At 33.6% G+C, this 27,346-nt stretch overlaps 1 protein-coding gene across 7 annotated transcripts in view; it reads left to right on the forward strand.

Moving 5' to 3' along the window:
- LOC127843860 (furin-like protease kpc-1) overlaps nt 1-22,154 on the forward strand; it is a 36,871-nt gene extending 14,717 nt beyond the window's left edge. Inside the window, exons 1-13 of one of the 7 annotated variants that reach the window (XM_052373724.1) lie at nt 9,131-9,700; nt 11,887-12,018; nt 12,264-12,332; nt 12,477-12,611; nt 12,873-12,964; nt 13,271-13,362; nt 13,848-14,029; nt 14,769-14,960; nt 15,950-16,059; nt 16,356-16,465; nt 17,278-17,395; nt 18,905-19,179; nt 20,889-22,154. In XM_052373724.1, the coding sequence (XP_052229684.1) occupies nt 9,548-9,700; nt 11,887-12,018; nt 12,264-12,332; nt 12,477-12,611; nt 12,873-12,964; nt 13,271-13,362; nt 13,848-14,029; nt 14,769-14,960; nt 15,950-16,059; nt 16,356-16,465; nt 17,278-17,395; nt 18,905-19,179; nt 20,889-21,184 (1,956 nt within the window). In that variant the 5' untranslated portion in view covers nt 9,131-9,547 and the 3' untranslated portion in view covers nt 21,185-22,154. Of the gene's footprint in view, nt 1-9,130; nt 9,701-11,886; nt 12,019-12,263; nt 12,333-12,476; nt 12,612-12,872; nt 12,965-13,270; nt 13,363-13,847; nt 14,030-14,768; nt 14,961-15,949; nt 16,060-16,355; nt 16,466-17,277; nt 17,396-18,898; nt 19,180-20,888 lie in introns of those variants that run through there. The other 6 variants (XM_052373728.1, XM_052373723.1, XM_052373729.1 and 3 more) reach the window with 6 other exon arrangements.
- The last annotated feature ends 5,192 nt before the right edge of the window (nt 22,155-27,346 follow it).

Raw genomic sequence — 27,346 nt, forward strand, 5'->3', positions numbered from 1 at the left:
ACTCATTCAATGCTGTAACAATGTATTATGTAACGATTGATCTGAATTTTTAGTCTCAAAATAATATTTACAATTAAAGATGTATTTCATAAACAGTTCAATTTTTTATTAACGTGTTCAGACCAATGTCGACCGATTACTTTACTAATTTCATTCCTCAAGAACACCCATGCACGGAAACATGAACAAGAAGAGGTCACCGACGGCTAATGCCTGTTGTCACAAATATTCAACAGATAAGTTTCGTAGAATATTACTGAGCATTGTCTGAACATTGTTCAGAAAATGCTCTTGGGGAGAAACATTCACGGTTTCACGCCTATTTCTATTCATTTTACACATATGCCGCCAGCGTGTACCAAGCAATGGGAGACAACTGGAGGTTAATTATGGCACGCGGTTCGACGCATAATCCCAAGAAACTAGGTTTCTCAGAGAACCTAGGTTCTCTGAAAACCTAGGTTCTCTGAGAACCTAGGTTCTCAGAGAACCTAGGTTCTCATGAGAACCTAGGTTATTGAAATCCCAAGAAACCAGGTTTCTCACGAGAACCTAGGTTCTCATGAGAACTTAGGTTCTCATGAGAACCAAGGTTTATGAAATCCCAAGAAACCAGGTTTCTCATGAGAACCTAGGTTCTCATGAAAACCTAGGTTCTCATGAGAACCTAGGTTTCTCATGAGAACCTAGGTTCTCATTTGAAAACCTTGGTTTACGCTTGAGAACCTAGGTTCTCATGAGAAACTAGGTTTTTCATGAGAACCTAGGTTCTCATAGACACATAGAACTTAGGTTCTCATGAGAACCTAGGTTCTCATGAGAACCTAGGTTCTCATTCTGAGAACTTAAGTTCTCGTTTGGTATCCTAGGTTTTCAAAAGAACCTAGGTTCTCATTTGAAAACCTAGGTTCTCATGAGAACCTAGGTTCTCATTTGAAAACCTAGGTTCTCATGAGAACCTAGGTTCTCATTCTGAGAACCTAGGTTCTCATTCTGAGAACCTAGGTTCTCATGAGAAACCTAGTTTCTTGGGATTATGCGTCGAACCGCTTGACATACTCCGGTATGGCAAGCGGTTCGACGCATAATCCCAAGAAACTAGGTTTCTCATGAGAACCTAGGTTCTCAAAATGAGAACCTAGGTTCTCAGAATGAGAACCTAGGTTCTCGCTTGAAGATTGCACATGGCGTCAAGAACCCAAGTTTTCAAATGAGAACCTAGGTTTTCCTGAGAACCTAGGTTCTTATTGGAAAACCTAGGTTCTCATGAGAACCTAGGTTCTCATTTGAAAACCTAGGTTTTCATGAGAACCTAGGTTCTCAGAATGAGAACCTAGGTTCTCATGAGAAACCTAGTTTCTTGGGATTATGCGTCGAACTGCTTGTCATATCCGTGGTTTTCATTTGGGAACCATAGGTTCTCTGAGAACCTAGGTTCTCTGAGAACCTAGGTTTTCAGAAAACCTAGGTTCTCATGATAACCTAGGTTCTCATTATGAGAACCAAGGTTCTCATAGAACCCAGGTTCTCTTGAGAACCTAGGTTCTTTGAAAAACCTAGGTTCTCTGAGAACCTAGGTTCTCTGAAAACCTAGGTTCTCTGAAAACCTAGGTTCTCTGAGAACCTAGGTTCTTAGAGAACCTAGGTTCTTAGAGAACCTAGGTTTTCATAATTACGCGTCGGACGGCGTAAACTTGCTCGTTTGGAATACGGGACACATATTATTCAGGGCGCAGGATCAATGGGGTTCACATATGATTACACACGGGCTGGACAGAATGAAAACACGCCGTTAAGAACTTTATTTTTGCAGATATCTCAAGTTATTGAAATATGTTCGCAAAGTCTTTAGCGCATAAGTTTTTCTTGCAGTGTTGCCGATATCTTACTATTGAATAATACATTATTACACATAATCAATAGGGATAAAACTTGTATTTTATACCATAATGATTGCTTCCTACATGTAGGTCACAGACATACTTAAAATAGAAAACTGTACCGTACAGTCGTTTGAGGCCCGAACAAGGGAATTGAATATTTGAAACTCATTTAATGCTGTAACAATATATTATGTAACGATTGATCTGAATTTTTAGTCTCAAAATAATATTTACAATTAAAGATGTATTTCATAAACAGTTCAATTTTTTATTAACGTGTTCAGACCAATGTCGACCGATTACTTTACTAATTTCATTCCTAAATAACACCCATGCACGGAAACATGAACAAGAGGCGGTCACTGACGGCTAATGCCTGTGGTCACAAATATTCAACAGATAAGTTTCGTAGAATATTACTGAGCATTGTCTGAACATTGTTCAGAAAATGCTCTTGGGGAGAAACATTCACGGTTTCACGCCTATTTCTATTCATGTTACACATATGCCGCCAGCGTGTACCAAGCAATGGGAGACAACTGGAGGTTAATTATGGCACGCGGTTCGACGCATAATCCCAAGAAACTAGGTTTCTCAGAGAACCTAGGTTCTCTGAAAACCTAGGTTCTCTGAGAACCTAGGTTCTCAGAGAACCTAGGTTCTCATGAGAACCTAGGTTATTGAAATCCCAAGAAACCAGGTTTCTCACGAGAACCTAGGTTCTCATGAGAACTTAGGTTCTCATGAGAACCAAGGTTTATGAAATCCCAAGAAACCAGGTTTCTCATGAGAACCTAGGTTCTCATGAAAACCTAGGTTCTCATGAGAACCTAGGTTTCTCATGAGAACCTAGGTTCTCATTTGAAAACCTTGGTTTACGCTTGAGAACCTAGGTTCTCATGAGAAACTAGGTTTTTCATGAGAACCTAGGTTCTCATAGACACATAGAACTTAGGTTCTCATGAGAACCTAGGTTCTCATGAGAACCTAGGTTCTCATTCTGAGAACTTAAGTTCTCGTTTGGTATCCTAGGTTTTCAAAAGAACCTAGGTTCTCATTTGAAAACCTAGGTTCTCATGAGAACCTAGGTTCTCATTCTGAGAACCTAGGTTCTCATGAGAAACCTAGTTTCTTGGGATTATGCGTCGAACCGCTTGCCATATTACGCCATATTTTGAGCCTTCGAAGTGTAAAGATAAACTTTTGGATTTAATTATTGGTTTTGATATTAAGAGGATCGCTTCTCTATTCCCGCTTTCAGTAAAGATTTTTTATTCAACGTTCTATTCTTTTTTAGGATACTTGACGCATATTCCAAATATTATTGTGTTGTCAATAAAAGTATACAATGGCAAAGCAAAACAACTTGAAAACAATGTGTGAAAAAGAAGCTTTATTTGCCAGTCAAATGTTCCCTACTCTTATTAATTATGAAAAAAGTATGTTGATGTTCATGGTTTAGTCGAGTAATTTCTTCCTTATATATTTAGGCATCATGTAAAAAAAATGTTTGTTACATTATGAGTTGATAATGGACTAACCATCATTTCTCATATTTTAAAATAGCTTTGCTTTATTGAAATAGTCTATATTGAAACTAGTTAATTCTGAATATCATTGGTAAGACAAGCAATATTTACTAAGCAATCTGTGCTATTTCGAGCCCGATTGCTTTTGTTTTCAAATGATATACTACATTTTTTCATGCTGTTATGTAGTGTATGCAAATGATGGTCTACATGTGTTCATACTTTTATGTAGTTTATGATAGTTGTAGACGAAAGACGATATGTTTCGTGAGTTTACGCAACATCTAAAACTCTCACTCGCAGCATGATTAATTGATTATGGCATCTATATTTTTGCCAAATGCGGTACCCTTGGAAGTGAAGCTTCAACTAAGAAGTTGTACGGGGAAATATTCTTCTATTGTTTAAACAAAATGCAACATATAAACATTTTGTGAGTCCACAGTTTGTATTTTCCTTCTGCCTTTTTGGGAGATAATTATTTTTTTTAATGGATTATGAATAGAGATTTTCATTTTATTCATGCTGTCTGAGGCAAGATTTTCACCAACCAAATCGCGCACGGATAAATAGTAACGATTAGAATGTTGATGGAAATAAAATTATGAACTTTTAGTTTTTAAATTATAATATTCAATAAAAAAATAATTTCTGAATGGTAGTGTGATGATTGGACACTGCTCGAGATCAACAAAAACAATTAAATGTGACATAACTCGTGATTACGCAAGGGATGAAACCTAATTTTGGGAAAGGCCAATTTCCGCCATATCAAGGCAAATACGTTTACAAACGCACACTTTCCATGTGTTAGATGGTTTATCAGTAAATAAATTCCCAAACGTTTGCCACTAAGTGACAACTGCAGAATTCAATAAAAGCTAGGGATATAATTCCTGGAGTAAGTTCAAGACAAATCATCAAAGAAGTTATTTGGTAGGGCCGGTGATTGAACTCGCAATCGTCAAATTTTTTAGACCCGTGCACTAACCACTGAGCTAACCGGATCGACTCATTTTATCGTTCTCACTATTCTATATTCACACATGAGTGACAAAACATTAGGCAAACCATATGTATTTGGAAAAAAGTAAACTGCATTAGCAGTTGCCCTTAATGTTCATCCTAAGATACAACAGTCTTACTTATAAAATGAAAAACAAGTCATCACGGTTGTTTATTGTACAAGATAGCCCAAGCCCCCGTCAAAAAATTACGTATTTATACGTATGGATGCACGCGGCTAAATCGTTTATTTCGCATTTTAGACTATAAACTGTGCGTTTATATATTGACAGATATGTTAATAACGGGAAGGTCACAGGATCTAAGTACCAAGCCGATATCTTAGGAAGTACTTGAAAACCCAGCCCCGATCGGGTCATTTGTGTCTAGTAGTGTATCTTCCAGTGCTAAAATACCGTCCAGGAACTACTCTGATTTATTAGAAAGCAAACATAGAGAGGGGATAATAGAAAAGGATTTGCCTGCATTCGAAGACGGGGAAACGAAACAAGACAAAGAAAACGAACGCGACCAAGTGAATGAAAACACAGATAATGACATTCAAAATGACACAAACTTTTTAACAGATGAACTCCCAGAGAACACATTCGAAACATCACAATATATGCTCCAAAACAAGGATAATAATCAAACTGACATAGAAGGTAGCTTAGTAAGTTGACATACCGACCGCGAAAACACAGATGACACTGTAATAACAAGTGCAAGTTTTGCGACGTACGTTTCGTCACAGCATAAAACTGATGAGTTTGATTTGATTGCAAACGAATTTAGTCTTTAGGTTTAACAATCTAGAGTACAGAGAAGGGAAAAAATACAATAAAACAATTTAGAAACTGAGTTTTCACATCTACCGCTGCGATATTCTCAGTTGTCCAAACCCCTTGAAGAACAAGATGGTCATGAAAAAAACAATAGCTGTGTTTGTGAAACACAATGCCCCTACTGCGCCGCTTTGAAGCCATATATATGACCTTTGACCTTGAAGGATGACCTTGGCTTTGACCTTTCACCACTCAAATTGTGCAGCTCCATGAGATACACATGCATGTCAAATTTCAAGTTGATATGTTCAATATTGCAAAAGCTATGACGAAGGTTAAAATTTTGGGCAAAGTTTTGGGACACACACACACACACACATGACCTTGACCTTGAGTGGAAAAGTTATGCTCCATGAGATACACTTGCATGCAAAATATCAAGTTGCTACGTTAAATATTGGAAAAGTTATGAAGAAGGTTAAAGTTTTGTTTAAAGTTAGATGCGTCAGAGAAAAGACAATGTTATTAAATTAATGAAGCCATATATTTGAAATTTGATCTTGAAGGATGACCTTGACCTTGACTGGAAAAGTTATGAAGAATGTTAAAGTTTTGGTTAAAGTTAGATGCGTCAGAGAAAAGACAATCTTATTAAATTAATGAAGCCATATATTTGATCTTTGACCTTGAAGGATGACCTTGACCTTTCACTACTCAAAATGTGCAGCTCCATGATACACATGCATGCCAAATATCAAGTTGCTACGTTCAATATTGCACAAGTTATTAAGAAGGTTAAAGTTTTGGTTAAAGTTTTGGGACACATATATTTGTCCTTTGATCTTGAAGGATTACATTGACCTTGACCTTTCACCACTTAAAATGTGCAGCTCCATGAGATACACATGCATGCCAAATATCAAGTTGCTTTTTTCAATATTGCAAAAGTTATGACGAAGGTTAAAGTTTTGGTTAAAGTTTTGAAACACACACATATACACATACAATAACGGACAGGCCAGAAACAATATACCCCCGATCTTTCGATCCGGGGGCATAAAAAGGTTGTTACAGAAGACACTATGGCTAAAGTTCTTGCGAACGCATTGTGAGTATATTGTCTTTAAAGTTTTACACATACTTATACATAACCCCATTCGAGTTATAAAGTGTATAGAACAAGTGTGTTTGTATAAGACAACACAATTAAACGAATACGAAATCTCATTTTACGGTTAATGTCCTAATTCAACTCCTGTGATGTATGTACTACAGTAGAACTTAAGTGGGCTCGAACCACTGACCCCTGGAGTCCTGGAGTGAAAGTATATACAAAAGTATAGTATATTTCGCTAGCTATGATATAAATCATACTATTGAGTAAGTATTGTCTTTTCTGAACACAGTAGTATTTATTATGATATATTTCTTTTCAATGGCATTTTTTTTAGGTCACACAATGTGCTGTTTTTACTTATTGTTAATTACATAATTACATATCTCGTGACATAAAGATGACGTAAAGTTTACATTTAAATATGGTATTATCGTTATAATAAGACGTACTTAATGTTACAAGCTTGTCTCAATTTTGAGATATTGATACCATATTCATACTTCAATTATGAACAGCAATTTATTGATGATTTACAACATATCTTGTTGATTTATAAATAAACCGTTATCCGTATAATAATCTAAAGCTCACTCCCTTACACTGACGGGAACCAGCATGGCTGGATCAAATCCTTGCCTTCATAACCAACCACGTGATGATAGTCTGGACACGTGGTGCAATAATTTTAATAATCTCCACGCAGAGTTGTCGTTCCTTGCTCTCACATACAATCTCTGCCATCACAAGAAAATCCTCCCAGATTTGGTAGGATTTATTTTAATGGTTTCATCATTATATTATGAAAAGTAGTATCATTTTCTTTTACATTTTGAAACTAGTGAATATGTTATGGTTCAAAATAAAAAAATATTACCTAAATAAAAAACAGAGTAAAAATAACAACGGTAAATTTATTGTACCACGTGGCTAGGCTATCATCACGTGGTTGGTTATAAAGGCAGGGATTTGATCCACCTATGCTGGTTCCCGCCAAATCTCTGCGCGGAGGTTGTAATTTTAATGTTGTTATTTTTACTTTTGGTAATTATTTTTTATTATGAACCTAACTTTATAAACTATTTTCGAAATGTTAAAGAAAATGATACTACTTTTTATTATATAATACTAAACCATTAAAATAAAATCCTACCAAAATGGTAGGATTTTTATGTAATGGCAGAGATTGTATGTGAGAGCAAGGAACGACAACTCTGCGTGAAGATTGGTTCATTACATGTATGTTGAGGCACGAACGACAACTCTGCTAGGAGAATGGGTTCAACTGGGTACACATTAATTGTAGGCTGTCGTTTAGCAGTGGTTGATTGTTATATCGTTGAAATATTTTTTGCATTTTTTACACAAATTCTTCATCGAATCCGTGAAACATTTGTTAAATCAATTACGTAATACACGAAATAAAAAATGGGTATACATTACTAATTTATATTTGAAGGCAAAATTTAAAAAAATGCTTTTGAATTATTAAAATCTTGTTGATAATGAAATGAAAATATAAAGTTTATTATTTTTAAGTTGAAGAATCAAATAAGAAATTATTCAAAATAATCAATATCAATATAATATCCCTGAAATAAACAGTTAAAGGTTAAAATTAAGAAATATTAAGAGGGAGGAAACTCGCGTTAACATCATTGAGGCCCCAATTTAAGGCAAGTGAATAGTGGCCTATACAATAAAGGACAAAAACAAACAAATCAACATTAAACACAACACATTAGAGTTGTGATCACTGCCTTGGAATTTTCAGATCAACGCATTATTGGTTTAAAATGATTGGTTTGCGAAATCCAAATGTATTCGTATGAATGTGTTTCATTGATTTCAGCGTTGTAAAATTTAAATCCACTTTTCCGCACACAAACCATTTTAAAGTGATTTATTACATCAAATTTATTACACAAACACAACTTAAGTGATGATAAAATAAGTGTTTCAATAGTGTGAGCTGTTTGTTAACTTTAGAAGGCGGGCAAAATAAGCGCTTTGACAAAGTGAGGTTTTATTTTAATGATGACTTTTCCTACATGCCAGTATGTCGATCATGCTTATGATTTTGTTTTGATACCAACAGATATATCGGATCACATGTGACGCAGTATTTAAAATTCGATAAACGTTTGTTAAGGAAAAATAAAAATGATATGTATTTGCCAGTTTTATAACATTACTCACCAACGATTTTCTTGAATGAGATACTCATGTTGTTATTACCCGAGTACCTTTTTCGTTGGTTAAATTAATAACTGAAATAAATTATGCAATATTTTGTATGGTTGCTTGGAACAGCATTAGAAAAACCACATAAGTTTCGTGTTAACCACGTACGTTTTTCGAAAAATCACGTTCATTAGTTAGCGTTCGCGAAAAGATTCATGTTACTTCTTACTTACCAGAATATTGAGTAACCGTTTACGAAAATATATTAAATGTATATTATTTAACTAAATCACCTGAACGTTAATTAATCGACAGAAGTAACATTGTCAATATTTTGCTAACGTCAACCTTAAAAGGATTTAATTGCTGTTACGTGTTAAGGTTCGTACTAATTATTGTATGAACTTCTTCGTGAAAGAAATCGTGTTACCACATACATATTCCGAAAATTAGTATCTGGACATTTTAATCTCAACACAATGAAAGCCGTTATACTACTAATTCGCTCCCCGAAGTCTTCCACATTATTTGATAACTCGAATACGACAAAGGATAAATAATACGGAACTTAAGAGGTTAATGAGGAAGTGGTCGCGAAACTTATGTTGTGATCGTATTGCTGTTCTATTTCACAATAATTACGGAGTATTTTCTGTTGTTAACTTAAACTTCCTTTACTTATTCTTCCTGGCGGTTATGAATTGTTTTTTGTTAAAGAGCGTACATGAACTAGCCATCCTGGAAGAAATTTTATTTGCAAGATTGTAAACATGTGTCAGGTTATTATATTTTGAAACGTTTCACTTCATATCAATATTAAATTTAAAAAATGAAGGATTGAATAATTATCTTTTATTGGATTTTACATTGACGCGTCTCGAGTGTATTCATATAGACCCCACTCATATCAATTTTCTTGTCTACTCTGTCCTTTAACGACAGATTCGGTTTCACATAATACAAAATATACAAAGGAATGTGAACCAATGTGAACATTTCACGTTTGAAACATCTGAAGTGATTTAACAGTGAGATCATTGTTTTAAAATGCCACTTATATACACATTGGTGTTTCTTTTATCAATAGTGCACGGACAAATATCTGATTACACCGATAAATTGTTCTTTAAAGTCAACGATGAAGACTTTGAACACGTTTCAGGTGTTTTAAGGAAAGAGGATTATACATTTGTGTCGCAGGTTTTGTATTTCGGTTTATATTTTCTATGTGTGTCTAATGATTGTTATTATTCAGTACCAAGAACCCGCATTGTCAGGTCGTTTCAGTCAGACTCTTTTTTTTAAAGAAAAATATTTCCAAGCTGTGTCGTTTGAACTATTTGGAAAGGCACGTATAGGGTGTAAAAGGAACGCTCATTTGAAATAACATGCTATAACTTGCGCTAGTCAACGGTTTATAGTCAATGTCCGTATATTGTAAAATGTGTCTTAAACGAACCGAAGGTCTTACGATTCTGTAATTAAATTCATGTCAACCTAACAATAACCGAGAAAAATGAATCATAGATCTTAATATATTGATTCAGTATGTTATTGGTATTAATATTACTTGTGATTGACATTTAAAAACACACATTATAAAACACTTAGAAAAATAGCAAATGGCCACAGCAATTATTATGAATCGATATTGTAAAGTAAAAAACAGTTTAACCATTTCCAAGTTTTATGTCTTGGTCTTACACGTCATACGAGCAAAATTTTTATCAATACTTGATAAATTAAACATCGCCAGCAACAGTATCATTGTTCTAGTCAATATGCATGCAATTATACGTTTCACTGGCAATAATTTTACACAAGCCATGAGTAAAATAAGACACAACAAACATCAACATCATTATTTTAGTTAATAAACTGGTTTTACACTTTACACGGGCAATTATGTTACACATTTATTGGAAAAAGAAGACTCCACCGCCACCAGCATCATTATTTCAGTAAATAAGTTGATGTAACACTTTAATGGGCATTTTTTTTTTGGCAAGTTAATTTTCCAAGAGATTTTTTAGAATCAACCACAACCAGCATTATTATTTTAGTGAATAAGTTCGTTTTACTTTATCCATAGACAACCAAAATGAGATAATTAATATAATGTAATAATAATGGGGTAGGGTTGGGAATGTTATTATCCAACAAACAAAACGTGTGCGTTCATCGGGAAAGCCATATTGTAAGGGCATTTGTGATTATCATTATAGTATCTGAATGTACTGGAAGGTATAGGACATTGTCCGTTGTATTATATATTTGGCATGTTAAAATAATGTTTTATGTGTTTCCACCATTGATATCGGAAAGTTAAATCTGAACTTTAGGGTTTTCCAATAGTTTTCTGATCTGATAAACAGTGTCAATATCAGGTATTTTTATGTTTCGAATGTAAACTACATCTAAACGAAAGCATTATGTTTTTTAGAGGGGCCTTTTCACGTTTTGGTAAATTGATGAAATTAACAAAAATATTTCAGATTCGCAAATTTTCGTTGTATTAATGATATTTGAAAACAGTTATACTGAACATTTACCATGCTCTAAAATATCCAGTATATGCATCTTTTGAAGATTTAAAAACCAGAAAATTATAAAGCGCTGCAACGCAAAACGATTGAATAATTTGGAGAGTTCTGTTGTTGTCGTTATATTTTGTGATAATACGCGGCTTGCTTATATAAATACATAACTTATTGTATGAGCACGGATAGCCGAGTGGTCTTAGCGATAGACTTTTACTCCAGAAGTCAGTTGTGTGTGCCCAGTTGAGGGTTACTTTTTCTGTCTTTAATTTTATTCGTGTTTTTTTTTTTACTTTAGCTTTTTAGATCCAATGATTATATTTATCATTATAAAGCATTTACTGACAAACTTCAACACATGCCAAAATCTGTGAATAGGACCCTTTAATGTCTTGCAATAATTATTCAATGTTTAATAACAAAAACCCAACGTTAACAGTCCATTTAAACAACAACACTATATGAACTTAAATTATATATATTATTTTAAATAAGGCAAGAACTTATAACATCTTGTGTCAGTAACTATTTTGCATTCGTGTCTAATAAGAATAAACGAGAAATTTAAAGCTAAACATTTACATTCTCAAAGTGAACATCTTTAGCTTAATGTGTTTTTTCTTTGTAAGTTTTGAACAACATATCAGTATCATAACTACACATAAACAAAGGACACTATGAACAAATTAACTGCATTTGGTAATGGAGTATAGATATGTGACCAAATACAAAACTTAAATATAAAGACTTTAAAACAACAAGTTTTTACAAAGCAAGCTGCAAACTGTTTGATATCCTCAAATCGGAATCAATATTAATGTTGCTAAATTTATTTTGTTTGTAAAGATCATTTCAGGCATCTACGTATTCCAAAAACGAGGATTAACTGGGAAATTGTCAAAAAAGGACTTACAGTCGATCAAGAGCTATGATGACAAGGCAAGAAGCATCCTGATGAAACGACGCGATATACAGAATGTTACGTTTGGTGTTTTGAATAACCAAAACTTAAACGTATTCATGAAAAAATATACTTATTTTATGCATTTTTAACTTCGCATTTAATTCAGATCATCGAATATCCTGATCCATGTTTTGTTTTGTGATTTTCGTATTGTTAATTGAATAAAAAAAAATACTGCATACATGTACATTTTTATAAACGTAGCTCGTATAAAAACTGGTTTACAACACCGATCTTTTTAACGAAATGAATATTACAGATACAAACGGTTGAGCAAGTCAGGAGATGGCAAATACAACCTACATCGAATGGACTTACCGGGGGAAATGTAACTATCGTCATAAAATGCATAAAAACCATTATACTAGAAACTATCAAAGAAACAAGTAGCATGTTTCTCGATCAATCTTCAATTGATTTGTTATATAAATAATTAAGTATAATTAGTATAATCGTACCTATGTTTATAAAGCATGGTGACCCTGGCTCGAAATACGGAATGGGCATAGGAGATGCGTGGAACTTAGGAGTGACTGGAGAGAACGTTACACTAGGGGTATTAGACGTTGGCGTGGATATTGCACATCCGTACCTGAAGGATAATATTGTGGGTATCCATCTGAATGAGGTTTTTGTGTAACTTAATTGTTGTTTTTTAATTTGGTTAAAAAGTTTACAGCAAACTTACAATAGCTGAAAATCGTCGCAAACTGTATTTATTAATTACAGAGTGAGGGTCGGTATCTATTGGCTAAGAAGCAAAACGACGTTTACACTTGATTATCATTTGATAATTAATAAATGAAAACAATTCTGCCTAGGAACTTCGTAGTGAAATTATATAGTTTATATTATATTTGCAAAACAGGCTCTTCAGTTGAGTTGGAACTACGACTCCAACAATTCCGACGTTTCCCCCGGATATCAACATAGCTATAAAGAAATGTTACAGTCGCAAGAGTGAGTTAAATCATATTAGTTTCTATAAGATAAGGACTGTATTACGATGAAAATTGCAATTTATCAATAATCGTATATATATCATAAAACAGTAAGAATATTATTTCTTAATATGGGTTTCGTCAATATAAATAAGTGGATTGTTTTATTTGTAAGGGTATTATGTATTCACCAAAAATTATTTGTTTTGTATCATTTTATATCGATAAACGATCTTCAGAATTTTTTGCTTTGAATATTCGCCCATTAGCTCCAATGTCTTCATACCTCGTTAATGTGTTTGATTATAATCGATATTGCTTTCAGCCACGGAACAAATATATGTGGTCTCCTGTCAGCGAACAGCAACGAGAATGCAACATGTGCAAAGGGTGTTGCTTTTCAAGCAAAATTAGCCAGTAAGCCTAATCGCTTTGCTTTTATTTTGTAGAATTTAACAGTAAAGCGAATCGTCAATACATTATTAATTAATGACATAAAAAAACGATTGGACTATTATTGAAAATATTTTCGCTTGTAATAAATGCCTTTGGGAGCAGATATTTGTGTGTTATTATTGTTGTTATGGTATTAATGCATTGGAACTCATATTGACATCGCAAAATTAGTATGATCTATAACTGTTAACTGTAATTTGATTTGGTCATTTTATTAGATTCCTGTACTTTTAGCTGGGAAATCGATAGTTAAACTTTCCAACACTGGCATCTGGGTATAATAATTACTTGTATTATGTTGTTTTTGAAAGTCTGCTTTTCTTTGTCTTTATGTTGTTGTTTGTTTTTTGTTGTATGGTTTTAAGGGGCGGGTAATTACTTTCTTTACATAGTAAATTTACCACGTGTTTCAAACTTCACTGGGATACACTGTGTTTAAATTTCAGTAATGAAAGTTGCTCATCTGGACGTAAAAATAGGCGTTTTCGCTGACGACGACAATATTGCTAGAGGATTAGCACATATAGCGAACACGATCTCGATTTACGTGAACGCATTTACTTACAACAACACATTTCGAAACCTTGATTTTGCCACCGCAGCTGTGTTGGAACAGGGAACACGCAGTGTATGTTATGCTGCAAAATATAAGTTTATCTTTAAAACAATACCTTAAGGGACATATCTACTTATTTCATTATAATAAATTACGTATTCAAACATTGCATATTCTATTTTTTCAAAAATGTAGCCAGTATTATGGTGATGGAATCATTATCCAAACGTGACCAAATGTCTTAAGCAAGTAATTAATATACATACCGGTACTTAATGAAATTAAATCTCATTTATCGAATCATATTATATAGTTCTAAATAGTTGTGCCGAGATGCAAATTTAAAAGTAACGTTAATTGTACTTTTTTTCTAAAGTTATTAAACAAACTATATTGAATTGAATGTTACATTTACTTGCCCATTAAAATGTCATGTTTCCTTATCCAAGAAATAACCACAACATATAATCGAAATAAGAAAATATCATTATAATTAGATAAATTGTTTGTCTGTACTCATAACAGTTCTTAATCTTGACTCGTCAATAAAACAAACAATAATATTTAAAAAAAATAGATCTGGAAAAAGGCACAACCAGGCAAGTGCAGGATTTTAATTTTTGAGCGTTACATAAACGACCAGCACACAAGTGTAAAATTAAAAGATTAAAATCTTAACATTCCAGCGACCAATATTATTAATTTCATCCACTCATGTGTGTACATATTTGAGATAAAAATAAAACAGAATAAACACGTTCAACAGGTATTACTGATGTATTTAAATTATAAACTTCCTCAATGTTATCAGGGAAGAGAGGGCAAAGGGTCGTTGTTTGTTTTTCCGTCTGCCAAAATCGGAGGTGGACTTGAAAACAACCTCCACACTATTGTCGTCAGTGGAGTTGACTCAAATGGAAGTGTTCCTGCGTCCGTTGATAGCAACGCCGCTGTCCTTACGTCAGCGCTAGCTCACGGGTTTTCTTTGATGACCAGGGGAATGGTATCGTATTTCAAGCGCTAACAATCTATCCATATAAATTCATCAAATTCTTGTTTAATGAAGACCATTTTAATATAGGTCTTGAAGATATGTGTTTAGTACAAATATAAACATGTTCCATGTATGTTTTTAGCATTTTCATTTTCTACTTGTTTTTGTTTTATCGACAAAATCGCGTAATGTCATTTTGCTGCAATGACGTTGCAAGTCAATTGAAGTCTCGCAGTTAAAAAATAACTTTAGGGATTATCATTATGTTGACTAATGGAGGTCAGCACTGTTCGCTTCACGCTGACACAGAACGCAAGATACACGCATTTCAACATAAATATCTCCGAAGATTGCTCCGCATCTCCTATACGGAGACCAATAAGTACGTCCGGAACTTGACTGCAACACTTGTTGGTCCACAAGAGCCCCTACTGGCGACCGTCAACGACGAAAGTTGGTTTTGTTTGGACACGTCACCAGGCACGACTCTCTGTGCAAGACTGTTCTAAGGACTCGCTAGAGGGCGGTTGACGTCGAGGCCGTCAGAAGAAAAGCTGGATGGATAATGAAAAGAGTGGACATCCCTTCTCATGGATGAATTACTCACAGCAGCACACAACAGACTTAACTCGAGGAGGATTTCTTTATAGTCGTCCCTCATCCCCCCAACGGCCAAACCGGTCAAGCGATTAATGATGATGATGATGATGATGATGATGATGATGATGATGATGATGATGATGATGATGATGATGATGATGATGATGATGATGATGATGAAATTCTTGTCAAACTATATATACATTTATTCAAATCACATGTGTTGTATGTTTAGATTATCGTTCAAACATGAAATGCTATAGTTAACATTGTTCTTATCTACAAGATATATTCAAATCAACAAACTGATCGGATTTGAAAAAAAATAAAAATTATAATTGTATCGCGATTTTTAAGTTTTGTGTTATAGTTACATTGGAATCCGTTATCTTTCACAGACTACCACAACGGGCACTAATCCAGAAACAAAATGCACAGAAAAATTTGGAGGTACATCAGCATCAACAGCCTTTCTGTCCGGTATACTGGCTCTTGTACTCCAAGCTAAGTGCGTTTGGTTTAAATACAACTTTTATTTTATATACAGTGTACCGTATTTTACCACCTAATTGTACGAATGAATATCAAAATCTAAAATTGTAAGCGAATACAAACAAAGTCTTGATATGTTTTTATTAGATATTTGATATTAATTTAGGTTTTTTAAGAAGATTAAATACATCTATGTATGCACCTGCCGATAATGGTTTATATATTCTGATATGCTGACAAAATATTTTGTGCATAAAATAAACCTGCAACTGTAAGTTTGAAGGTTGTCATTCAGTTGTTGGAAATTTACAGCCCAGACATTTCTTGGCGTGATGTTATGCATATCATAGTACAGTCATCCGAACATGAGTCGCTAATGAGTGAATCGTCCAACTTCACACCCAACGCAGCAGGCAAATACTGTAAGCGAGCCATTCATAAATATACACATATACAAATACACGTGCTTGACAAGTGCAAGACTTTATTTTGATTGCCATCAACATATATCGTGTGCTTTGTTTCACAAAGAGTTTCGCAAAATACAAATCGAAAGAAGAGTTAATATATTTTTTTGGATTATTTTCAGATGTGTATTGTATTATATGTGTTCAACTATTTGTGTCATTTTTTATGTTTTTGTTGTTTTGTCTCTTGTCTTAAATACAAGACTAGCTGATCCTACAAGAATTTCTTTGCTCGAAATGTTTCTGAATGTTAAGTATTCGAAGATACTAGTATAATGCATAATCATAAATTGAATATTTATTTGTTAAGCTTCATAATAACGCACAATATAGTTTTAATTTTTTCCTGAACCACTAAATAACATTTGAAAAGTATCGACTTGAATATATGACATGGAAAGCATGAAACATATATTCGTTTTATAAATAATTAAGAAGCATAACATACTTAAAAATATTCTTTTAGAAAGCCAAACCTAATCGTTTTTATATATATTAAATACGCTGTGATTCGGTGCATTCCGTAGGCCACTCAGTGTACTTGCATGTGAATAACTCCTGCGCTTAAGCGACTATATCGAGTAAGAAAAACGTTAGGTGTTGGTTTAATTGACGTTCTGAGATAAAATAATTTTGAGAGCCTTGAAAAAAACTTCACACAACACAAACTTTACACATCAGATAAACCTTTTTACCTGGCTAAGTCGAAGACTCACAAGTTAGGTTTTTAAATATTCTACCCGAGTGTTCACATACTATTTTTACAGTTCACGCCATGTTTGGGTTTGGTTTAATAAATGCCGGAAAAGCTGTAACACTGGCAAGAACGTGGACCCCTGTCGGAAATATGTTCGCTGTGACAGGGACACATCAGTCTCAAAGAAGGTTTGTATTAAATGAATGTCGCGTTTTATAGCATACCTAGACATAGATAAACTTAGATAATCTGCCTGAAGTAAAGTGTATTTTGGTACCAAAACAGAAGATTCAATCCGAATTCTTTATCTTACACTGTTAAATCCGATTGGAATAAGAACGAACTACTTTTATGTTTTGTAAAGACCGGTATCCGTATCTGGCATTGAGAACATACTGACCTTTTCTTAGACTATACATAAGTACGTCATAAGATGTATTCATGTGCGTATTTTTTTACAATGAATATCTTGTGTTTAACCGTAAGGAGCTTCTGACACAGTGACTCATTTCCCCACTGTAGCAAATCCGCAACCTGACCAAAAAAAGCATTTAAAAAACAACGGCGAATAGTGTTAAGATGGTCTTGATCAATGCAGATGATATTATTGACATTTTTGACATTTTTCGCATTTATCCTGTGATTCCTTTTAATACGACCCCTATTTAAAAATGCATGACACTGAGGCATCCTATGTGTCATACTGTGCATGCTCGATTTGTGGGTCCGCATTACGTCCATTGTAAAATCAAATCCTCATGGTATGTGCATTCACATTTTGTGTTATTAATCGTTTAAATAATGACAAGGGAAACTGCACGTTAGATAAGTTTATTTTTAAAAACAAGTTACGTCACGACCTTCAAAAAGTACATGACTTTCATCACCGTGTTAACATTTTCTTCTGACTATTATCGAAGGTTGAATAAAAACAATCGTAAAGATTAAGTGGAATAAGCTTATCACGGTTCCCGATTAACGGCTTTTCTAATCAACATATCTTTACCAACTTAGAAATAAACTATTTATAAACACAGGTTGTTTCTTTTTGCTTGTGAACTAATACATAGAAGTTGCTTTCGTGATGGGATTACATAAAAAATATCTTACTTCAAAGCAGTTTGAACTGTTTAAAGAGGCGTGGCGGATTGACTGACTCAAATAGGCCTCTCACATCGCTTATTATTTTGCATATTATAAATTGTCGAAGTCATTATAATGATATCAGCAAATGCACAGTGAAGGTAACTTGATCTTTGTAAATGTTATCTTTTCTGATCTGTTCACAACTTTATAAAATATCGTTTAAGTACCCTCAAAAATTGACTCCTAACTGCAATTAGTCTGTATATTATGAAATGAGTATTAAATGGCAATAGTGTTAAGGTTAGTTGTATAACACTCGTTGGTTATGTGACATCGCATCCCTGCTGGCTCCTGAAATACAACGTCACAAATCAACTTGTACGGTACAACGCATCGGAACAACACAGTAACGATACATTCCGATTTGTCTCTTCTAAAATCTATTAAAAAGTACTGTGTACTTCAATTCAAAATCAAAAAAGCACTTTGTACTTCAATTCAAAATTACAATGACACATTTGTGGAATGGCCATCTCATAATGGTAGGAAATTCAAACAGTTTGTGTCATCATTTATTAATCATACCACATATTATTGTTTATAAGTTGCAGTGATGTGTCTTGTTCGGTGGGATTTGACATCAAGTGCGCAGATAATTGCTCATGTGTATCTACGGTTGAGCAAGTTCAGGTCTCGATCACGTGTCACACGTCGAATCCAAACAAGACAAGTGTGTACATGACTTCACCAAGCGGTACCAAGTCAATTCTTGTACAAGAAGGCCAGATCAGCACAAAGGACATAATAACGGATGTCTTAATGAGGTCCGTGAATTTCTGGGGAGAAAATGCAACAGGTCTTTGGATTATCAACATCAGCATTACAGGTAATAAACAAGATAACTATTAATGCAAAGCATCAAAGGGCGTCGGGAATTTCAGTGTAAAAGGCACTCAATGAAGTTACATGGAACGATTTTTTTTCTACTGTAAATATTAATATATTGGCCGATTATTAATAATAGAAAAAGATACTGGTATAACCATTATCTATGATTTTGTGTTATAACCCCCAAATAACCATTATATATGATGTTGTGTTATAACCCCCAAATAACCATTATCTATGATTTTATGTTGTAACACCCAAATATTTCATAGTTAATTTTATTTACATGGGTTTCTTTTTTTGTTACTGGCATCCGTGTGCAGTTTTCATTAATGGAACAGAACTGTGTAGGTTTTAAAAAAATCTGCTTCATCTTGTAAGCGTAATTTCATAGTTTTCTCAACTTCAAGGGGAGATGGTTCTGAACTTATTCTTACGTTGCTCATTTACGATAGGGGTTGAGTACACATTGATATGAAAACACTGTAAAAGTTTTAATGTGTTTACGAACCCCCCCCCCCCCACCCTCTCACACATATATTTCATGGGCATAATAAAAACAAAAAATGGTTACAATAAAACAGCATATTTATTTAAACTAAAATGTCTACAAAAAGTTAACATAGAACACAAATAAAATAATTTGATTCTACTGGGGCTCGAACCTTGGGCCTCTCACATGTGAAGCGTGCGTGTAACCACTAGACTACGGAACCGCTTGAAAAATCAAATTCTAACTAAGATATTAATAAGCTATTAATAGTCGGTTTAAATGTAAACCCGGAAGTTGAAACGCTGGATAGTGAGCGGGGTTAAAGGTCCATACCAAAGGGTCCATACCACTGGCAAGATACGGGTCAGGCCTGCGGCCTTCTATATGTGGTTCTTAAAAAAACCTGTAGGAGGACTTGGTAGTAATGAGACTGGGGTGCTGTGATGGTGCTCCTCATTGATAAGCGGCTGCTTCCTTTATAAAGACTCATTATTACAATTAATAATACGTGTCGCGCTTCGCGCTCTATAGCGCCTTTATTAGTAACTAGGTGGTTGCTAGGATAGTGGAACAAAGAAGTTTTGTTTTTATACAAAACCAGAAAGTTTCACCGGTTCGCGTATTTGCCCATTCCCTGTGATCTTTTATTATTGCCCAGTCCCTGTGATCAGTTATTAATTAAAAGAATTAGCTTTGCATTATTGGCAATAAATGTTGTAGTAAATGTAATAGGCACAAATGCAGTACTTATTTACACTAATTTACACAAAAAATCACCACTATGCAAGATATTCTGACAACAAAAATATATACATTGATCCGTAAAATAACTCCTCCTCCCATAAGCGAAAAAAAAACGTATTGCATACTAGTCGCCGCACTTCAGTGCGACGCCAATGACCAATATACGCACAAACCAGTTTGAATTCATTGGCAGATTTTTTACCGGGAATCTCCCTGTCTCCACTTGACGTGAAGAGACATTTGCACGTGTCGGGAAAAAATGAAAAAATCACAGCCATAAATTGTATTCTATTCAGAACATCTTTTATGATGCAACCAAATACATATAAAACAGTCGCAATCCCAAAGTTCCTAGCTTAACGGGGATTTTTGTTCTTTACACAGGTGAATACTATCATTATTTATTCACTTTCAAACAGATCCTTCATTATTTATAAGCGCTCGTATTAACGCTATTAATTACATTTCAGATGGAACAATATTCAACGCAAATGTTTCCTCAATCATTATTTCTGGAACTAACGCAATTAAATCGGGTGAAATGCCCTGTGAATCACAACACAAATCTAATTCGAATGCTAAATCACCAACGCCACAGGAAAAGTCTGCACTTGGAGCAACGATAGCGGTGCTCTTTCCTGTTTGTATCTTCATCGTGTCGGGAATATTGTTGTACCTAAACACAGACCATGCTCCAATTATTCCGCAAAATAATATTATGACGTTAAAAAAAATCAAAAAGCGGTCGGTACTGTATGGAAAGTGAAAAGGCTACTTGATGTATATGAACTTGTGTTTCATTTGCTTTAACTCGTTTATATATTTCTACTCAATTATGCATGTGATATATATATGATACCATTGTTTTCTTGTCTTTTTCTGCAAAAGTTTGCCACTGATTGCTTTCTGTGATACGATTGTCTTCATATATTTTACTACCTGTTATGTTTACTTGTTCAAATTGTCTAGAGGTAGTTTAAACTTTAATACATTTTATCACTTTCTGTATCTTGTTTACTGTAGTTGCTACTTTTATGTAAGAAATAATCAGTTGAATGAAAGAACAATGTTAAAAATTTTAACTCTATGATTTGATAATAAGTAAAAGTGTAGCCATTGAATTAGCAAGTCATAAATGAGTATTGACCTGCAGTTATGACACGATATCGTTTGCACCGGCAAATAGTGGCATAGCCATTAGGAACAATAAGAACACTTTATTCTTTATTCTGTAACAAATGCTTTAAAGTGATATTATGGGCATTTTTCACTGTTGAATTGAGCTGAAAAGAATTAACAGGTCAAAAGAGTTAGTTAAAATGTGGTTACTGACCAATTATCTGCAACTCATCATGCTACCAGTTGTTTATAAAAAATATATTTTATATTCGATATTCTTACGTGACTCACCCAGTCCTGTAAGCCGAAATGATCCGTAAAACAAAATTGTGTATTTGTGTCGTATGAATGAATCTGCACTAAAACTAAATTTAGGTTCACATTGTACATGCATGATCAGTTGTCAAACGAAAGTACGGTTGATATTCAAATGCATTATTTTTTCTCTTTCCGGGATATTTTTTTAGTATGTTGATGTTGCATTAACAAATATAAGTGTATATGAAGTGAAAACACCAAAAATAAACAACGGTTGCGATAGACGCCTATATACTGCTAGATGCCCATAATATCACTTTAAGTGAATTTTATGTTTTCCAATATATTTTGTTTTCGTTTCATTATTTTTTATTCATCTAACCGATCTTATTTACCGTAAAACTTAGGTTGGGCTGTTTAAAAAAGATATGCCCGTGCATTTGACTGTTTAAGAAACTTAATGTACGATACGTTGACAAACATTTGAGCCGTGCTCTGTGAAAAAGAGGTTTAATGCATGTGCGTAAAGTGTTGTCACAGTTTGGTCTGTGCAGTCCGCACAGGCTAATCAGGGACAACACTCCGCCTAAAGAAAATTTTTGCTAAGAAGAGACTATCTTTAACGAAAACTACCATAAAGCGGAAAGTGCAGTTCTGATAAGCCTGTGCATACTTTGAACTTAAGAACTTGGGAACTTTTACACTAAGTTTGTGGCAGACGTGTTTGTCAAATCATCGATGAAAAGCGTTATATACGCATTGTAATTTTATTCATTATGACTGATTGTTATCTATGGACGTAACAATATATATAATGAATCGATTGATAATAATGTTATTTTACACTTAGTTTCTTGAATATTTGACACATGATTTACGAAAATGTGTTGCTAATCTTTAAATAGGTCCCTTAAATCGTTCGATTTAAAGTTGTTTTAATACATACTTAAATAAAACACACAATTGCCAAAGTAAAGTGACTGTTTAAGTAAACTTGGAATGTTGAAAATATAAATTCCTATATGAAGGGTGTGCAATGTAAAAAAATGAAATAAAATAGTTAACATGGTTAACTCAGGCTAAAACTTTGGTAACTGATTTCTGCCATATTGTACTGCATGTGTTGCGTGCTTCAAGAAGGTCGTCAATACGCCAGCATCAAAGAGCGACAGATATAGTGTGTAGAACAACAAAAAGGGTGCCGATGCGACGGTTATGACATGTATCCTTTCAAACACGCCAAGACGCCAACACAAAGGAGAGACAAGCATATTCACCAGAACGACCAAAAGGGCGCCGATACGACAATAATGAGTTTGTCACCTTTTTTCTTTATTGCGGGCGGGTATACCTTGTCTATACTTGTTGGCGTGTTGGCGTGTTGCTGACCTTCTTTAAAACCGCCATAAAACAAGAAAAATATGGCAGAAATCAGACACATTAAAAATTAAATAGTGCACGCATTGTTTATAAAGTCTAAGACTGTAATGAACTTCTTGTAGCTTCTCCTCTTTAAATGAATGATCGTCACTCCAAAAGTATGATAGCGGTCTAATACTCGCGACGCCATATGTAGAGCATACTAAGAGGTCCGCGTTTCGATTCCCGCTTGGAGTTACGTTTTTTATTCAACGTTTAATTCTTTTTATGATGATTATAGATTTTTCCAATTAGTATTGTGTTGTCAATAAATATATGCAATGGCAAACAGAAAAATACGAAAAAAATGGGCGAAACAAAAGTTTTATTTTGCCAGCCAAACTTTCCCTTGTCTCATAAATTATGGAAAACGTATTTTGATTTCTTTTGTTTGGGTAAGTAATTTTTCCCTGATGTACGTATCATTAAAAAATTGTGTTTGTTACATTATGAGTTGATTATAAACTCACCATCATTTAACATATTTACAAATCGTTTTGCGTTATTGAACTATATTATATTGAACCTATGTAAGTCTGAATATAATTGGTTAGGCAAGCAATATTTACTGAGCAATCTTAACTATTTCGAGCACATCTTTTGTAGTTTTTAACTACTTTTAGGTAGTTTAGGATAGTTGTAGATGAAAGACGATATGTTTACGCAACATCTAAAACTCTCATACGCAGCGTGATTATTGCATTTGTGTTTGTCCCAATTGTGGGTTCCCTTTGAAGTGAAGCCGGAACTAAGAAGTTGCACGATGAAACTAAAATAGTGTTCTATTTGTAACTCAAAATACAATGTATAAAAGCATTTTGTATGTTCAAAGATTGTACTTTCCTGCGTTCTTTTTGTGACAAATTATTTTGAAAGTGAAGTATGATTAGAGATTTGCATTTTATTCAGGTTGTTGGACGCGAGATTTTCACCAACCAAATCGCGCACGGCTAGAAAGTAACGATTATCTTGAAACGACATCCAAATTAAAAAATAAAAGTTAATTGTTAAATAAGTTACATTTTCATTTTTCTGTGTTTGACAAGCTTAAAACATTTTACTTCATCATTTGGGTTTCATGTGTTTTATAAAATAAATATTAATCTGTTGTTTTCAATAAAATAAATGACGTGCGAAACGTGCGCTTTTTAATCGCATTTAAAAAGAAAAAGTCTAGCATTATAGTGTGCTTTTTTACATTCATGTCAAAGCGAAGTATATTCAAGGCATGTAGTATAATAAGCACACAAAATCTTGTTTAGTAGTACTCCATTAAATAAGAACAATCAAATAATACAGCTTTTATAAATTCTTTGTTGCGACGTTAACCCATTCACCGACTCGAAAACACACTGAATGCTAACTCAAATATTAATTGATATATATCTGGTATGAAAATATAAATAAATAGGTCCTAAGATCAACGAAAACAATGAAACGTGAAACAAGTTATCACTCGTGATTACCCAAGGGATGTTACCTAATTTTGGGAAAGAAATATTTCAGCCTTATTAAGGCAAATACCTAATTTAGGGAAATGGATATTTCAGCCATGTGTTAGCTTGTTTATCATTAAACAAATGCCCATAACTGTGTCAGTAAGTGACAACTGCCGAATTCAATAAGAAGTAGGGGTAAAATGGTTGGAGAAAGTTCACGACCAATCATCACACTAGTTGTTTGGTCGGGCCTGTGATTGAACCTGTGATTCTCGGATTGTTAGACCAGTGCCCTACCAACTGCACTAATAAGATCGCTTCATTGAGGGTTTTATTGTACTATTATATAAAAAGGGAAGTAAGAATGATGTTAACAATTTCAGGGGGGTTACATTATTAAGTACATTTGGGAAATTATTTACTAAGGTTATTAACAATAGGCTGAATGATTGGGCAGAAAATTATCATGTATATATAGAATCACAGGCATGTTTTAGACAAAACATGGGGACTATCGATAAAAAATTTGTATTACATGGTATTATTAATTTTCTACTAAATAAAAAAAAGAGATTGTATGCTGTATTTGTGGATTTTACTTAAGCGTTCGATTATTTGGTTCGAGATACTATCTGGTATAAACTTTTGAAACTAGGAATTCGAGGAAAAATGATAAATATTATTAAATCTATGTATGTAAATGTGAAATCAAGAATCAAATTAGGTAATAGAATAAGTAATGAAGAATTCTCTTGTTTATTAGGAGTGAGACAGTGTGAATCTTTATCACCGTTCCTTTTTTCTATTTATTTGAATGATATTGAGGATCATGATATGTTAAATGGTTTTAATGGGATTGATATTGGAATGTTTAAATTATTTCTGTTACTATATGCAGATGATATTTTGTAATTATGGCTGAATCAGAGAAAGAACTTAATAAAGGTTTGTGCTTGTTGGAAGAATAATGTGATAGGTGGAAACTATGTGTAAATTCAAATAAAACTAAAGTAATAAAAAAAAATTAAAAAGGGGGACAACTAAGGAGAAATATGAATTTTGTATATAAAGGCGAGGTTATAGAAATTGTAAAATCTTTTACGTATTTAGGAATTGTATTTACCACGGGAGGATCATTTGCAAGTACTTTTAAAACTCTTGCTGGACAAGCTTCAAAAGCGGTTTTTAAATTAAATTCATATTTACTTTATTTTCCTTTAATCAATATTCAGACTAAATTACAGATATTTGATCAACTTGTTTTACCAATTTTAAATTAAGGCTCAGAAATATGGGGCTTAAATGAATCCATGACACTTGAGAGAGTACATTTAAGTTTCTGTAAAAAATTATTAGGCGTGAAAATTCAAACTCAATATAATTTTGTGTATAGAGAACTTGGTAGAACATCCTGAATTGTGAGACGTGCAGGTAATGTAAAAAGGTATTGGCTTAAAGTTATCCAGTTAGAAGACCATAAATATGTTAAGTGCATATATTTACATATGTGTAACAGTTTGATAAGTAAACCAAATATGCACACATGGGCTAAAGCTGTTTGTAACTTGCTGCAGTCCTTGGGATTACATTATGCATGGATAAACCAGGTGATGATAAGTGTTTATTTTATCTCTTGTTAAATCCAAATTAAATGATGCTTTTATACAAAATTGGATGTCTGAATTGAGTAATTCATCAAGAGCAGTAAGTTATAATCTTTTTTGTAAATTTGAATTCCAGTCTTATTTAAAGGATGTTACTATTGATAAGTTTAGGTTTAATCTATGCCGACTAAGAGTATATTCACATAGATTGGAAATAGAGTCAGGCAGGTGGCATAAACCAGAATCTTTACCATACCAGGAAAGAAAATGTCAACATTGCAATGTCTTGGGGGATGAATTTCATATTTTGTTTGAAAGTTCCTTATACAATGATATTAGAAAAATATACATAAAGAAATATTACTGGAAAAGTCCAAATATTCCAAAATTTATAGAGTTAATGCAATCTGATAACCAAACAATTAACAGAAATTTAGCAATTTATGTTCATAAAGCAATTATCCAAATAAATGCCTATAACTATTATTTTGAGTAATATATATGTCAGAAAAGTTGACTTCTCGCTGTCAATAGCGCTTTGTTTATGTTAACTTTATGTTGAAATACATGTATCTTTAACAATTTATGTATAGAACATAATATAGTTTGTATATGATCAATCATGCCATGAACTAGTATTTAATTGATGACCACTTGCATGCATTTTGTTTGTATAAATATATTCATTTTGTTTGTATAAATATATTCAACATACATGTTTACTCATGGACTGTAATGTCTAATGTATCTTGAATAAACCTAAAAAACCTCATTGGCCCATTTTCACTATGTCATATTCTCACATAAGTGAAAAAAATAAGGTTATTATTTGTATTAAGAAGAAAATGATAGATAGATAGATAGTTTATTTCAGACTTGTACATGGTACATCGTCTGTATTAAGAAGAAAATGAACTGCGTTAATTGATGACTTAAAGGGGCCTTTTCACAGATTTTGGCATTTTTTAACTTATTCATTAAATGCTTTATATTGATAAATGTAAATATTGGATCGTAAAAGCTCCAGTAAAAAATCAAGAATAAAATTAAAAAAAGGAAAAGAACATTGCCCGGAGCAGGTTTCGAACC

Source organism: Dreissena polymorpha, chromosome 9 (assembly GCF_020536995.1).
Source record: "Dreissena polymorpha isolate Duluth1 chromosome 9, UMN_Dpol_1.0, whole genome shotgun sequence".
In the NCBI taxonomy this organism is placed as follows: Eukaryota; Metazoa; Mollusca; class Bivalvia; order Myida; family Dreissenidae; genus Dreissena; species Dreissena polymorpha.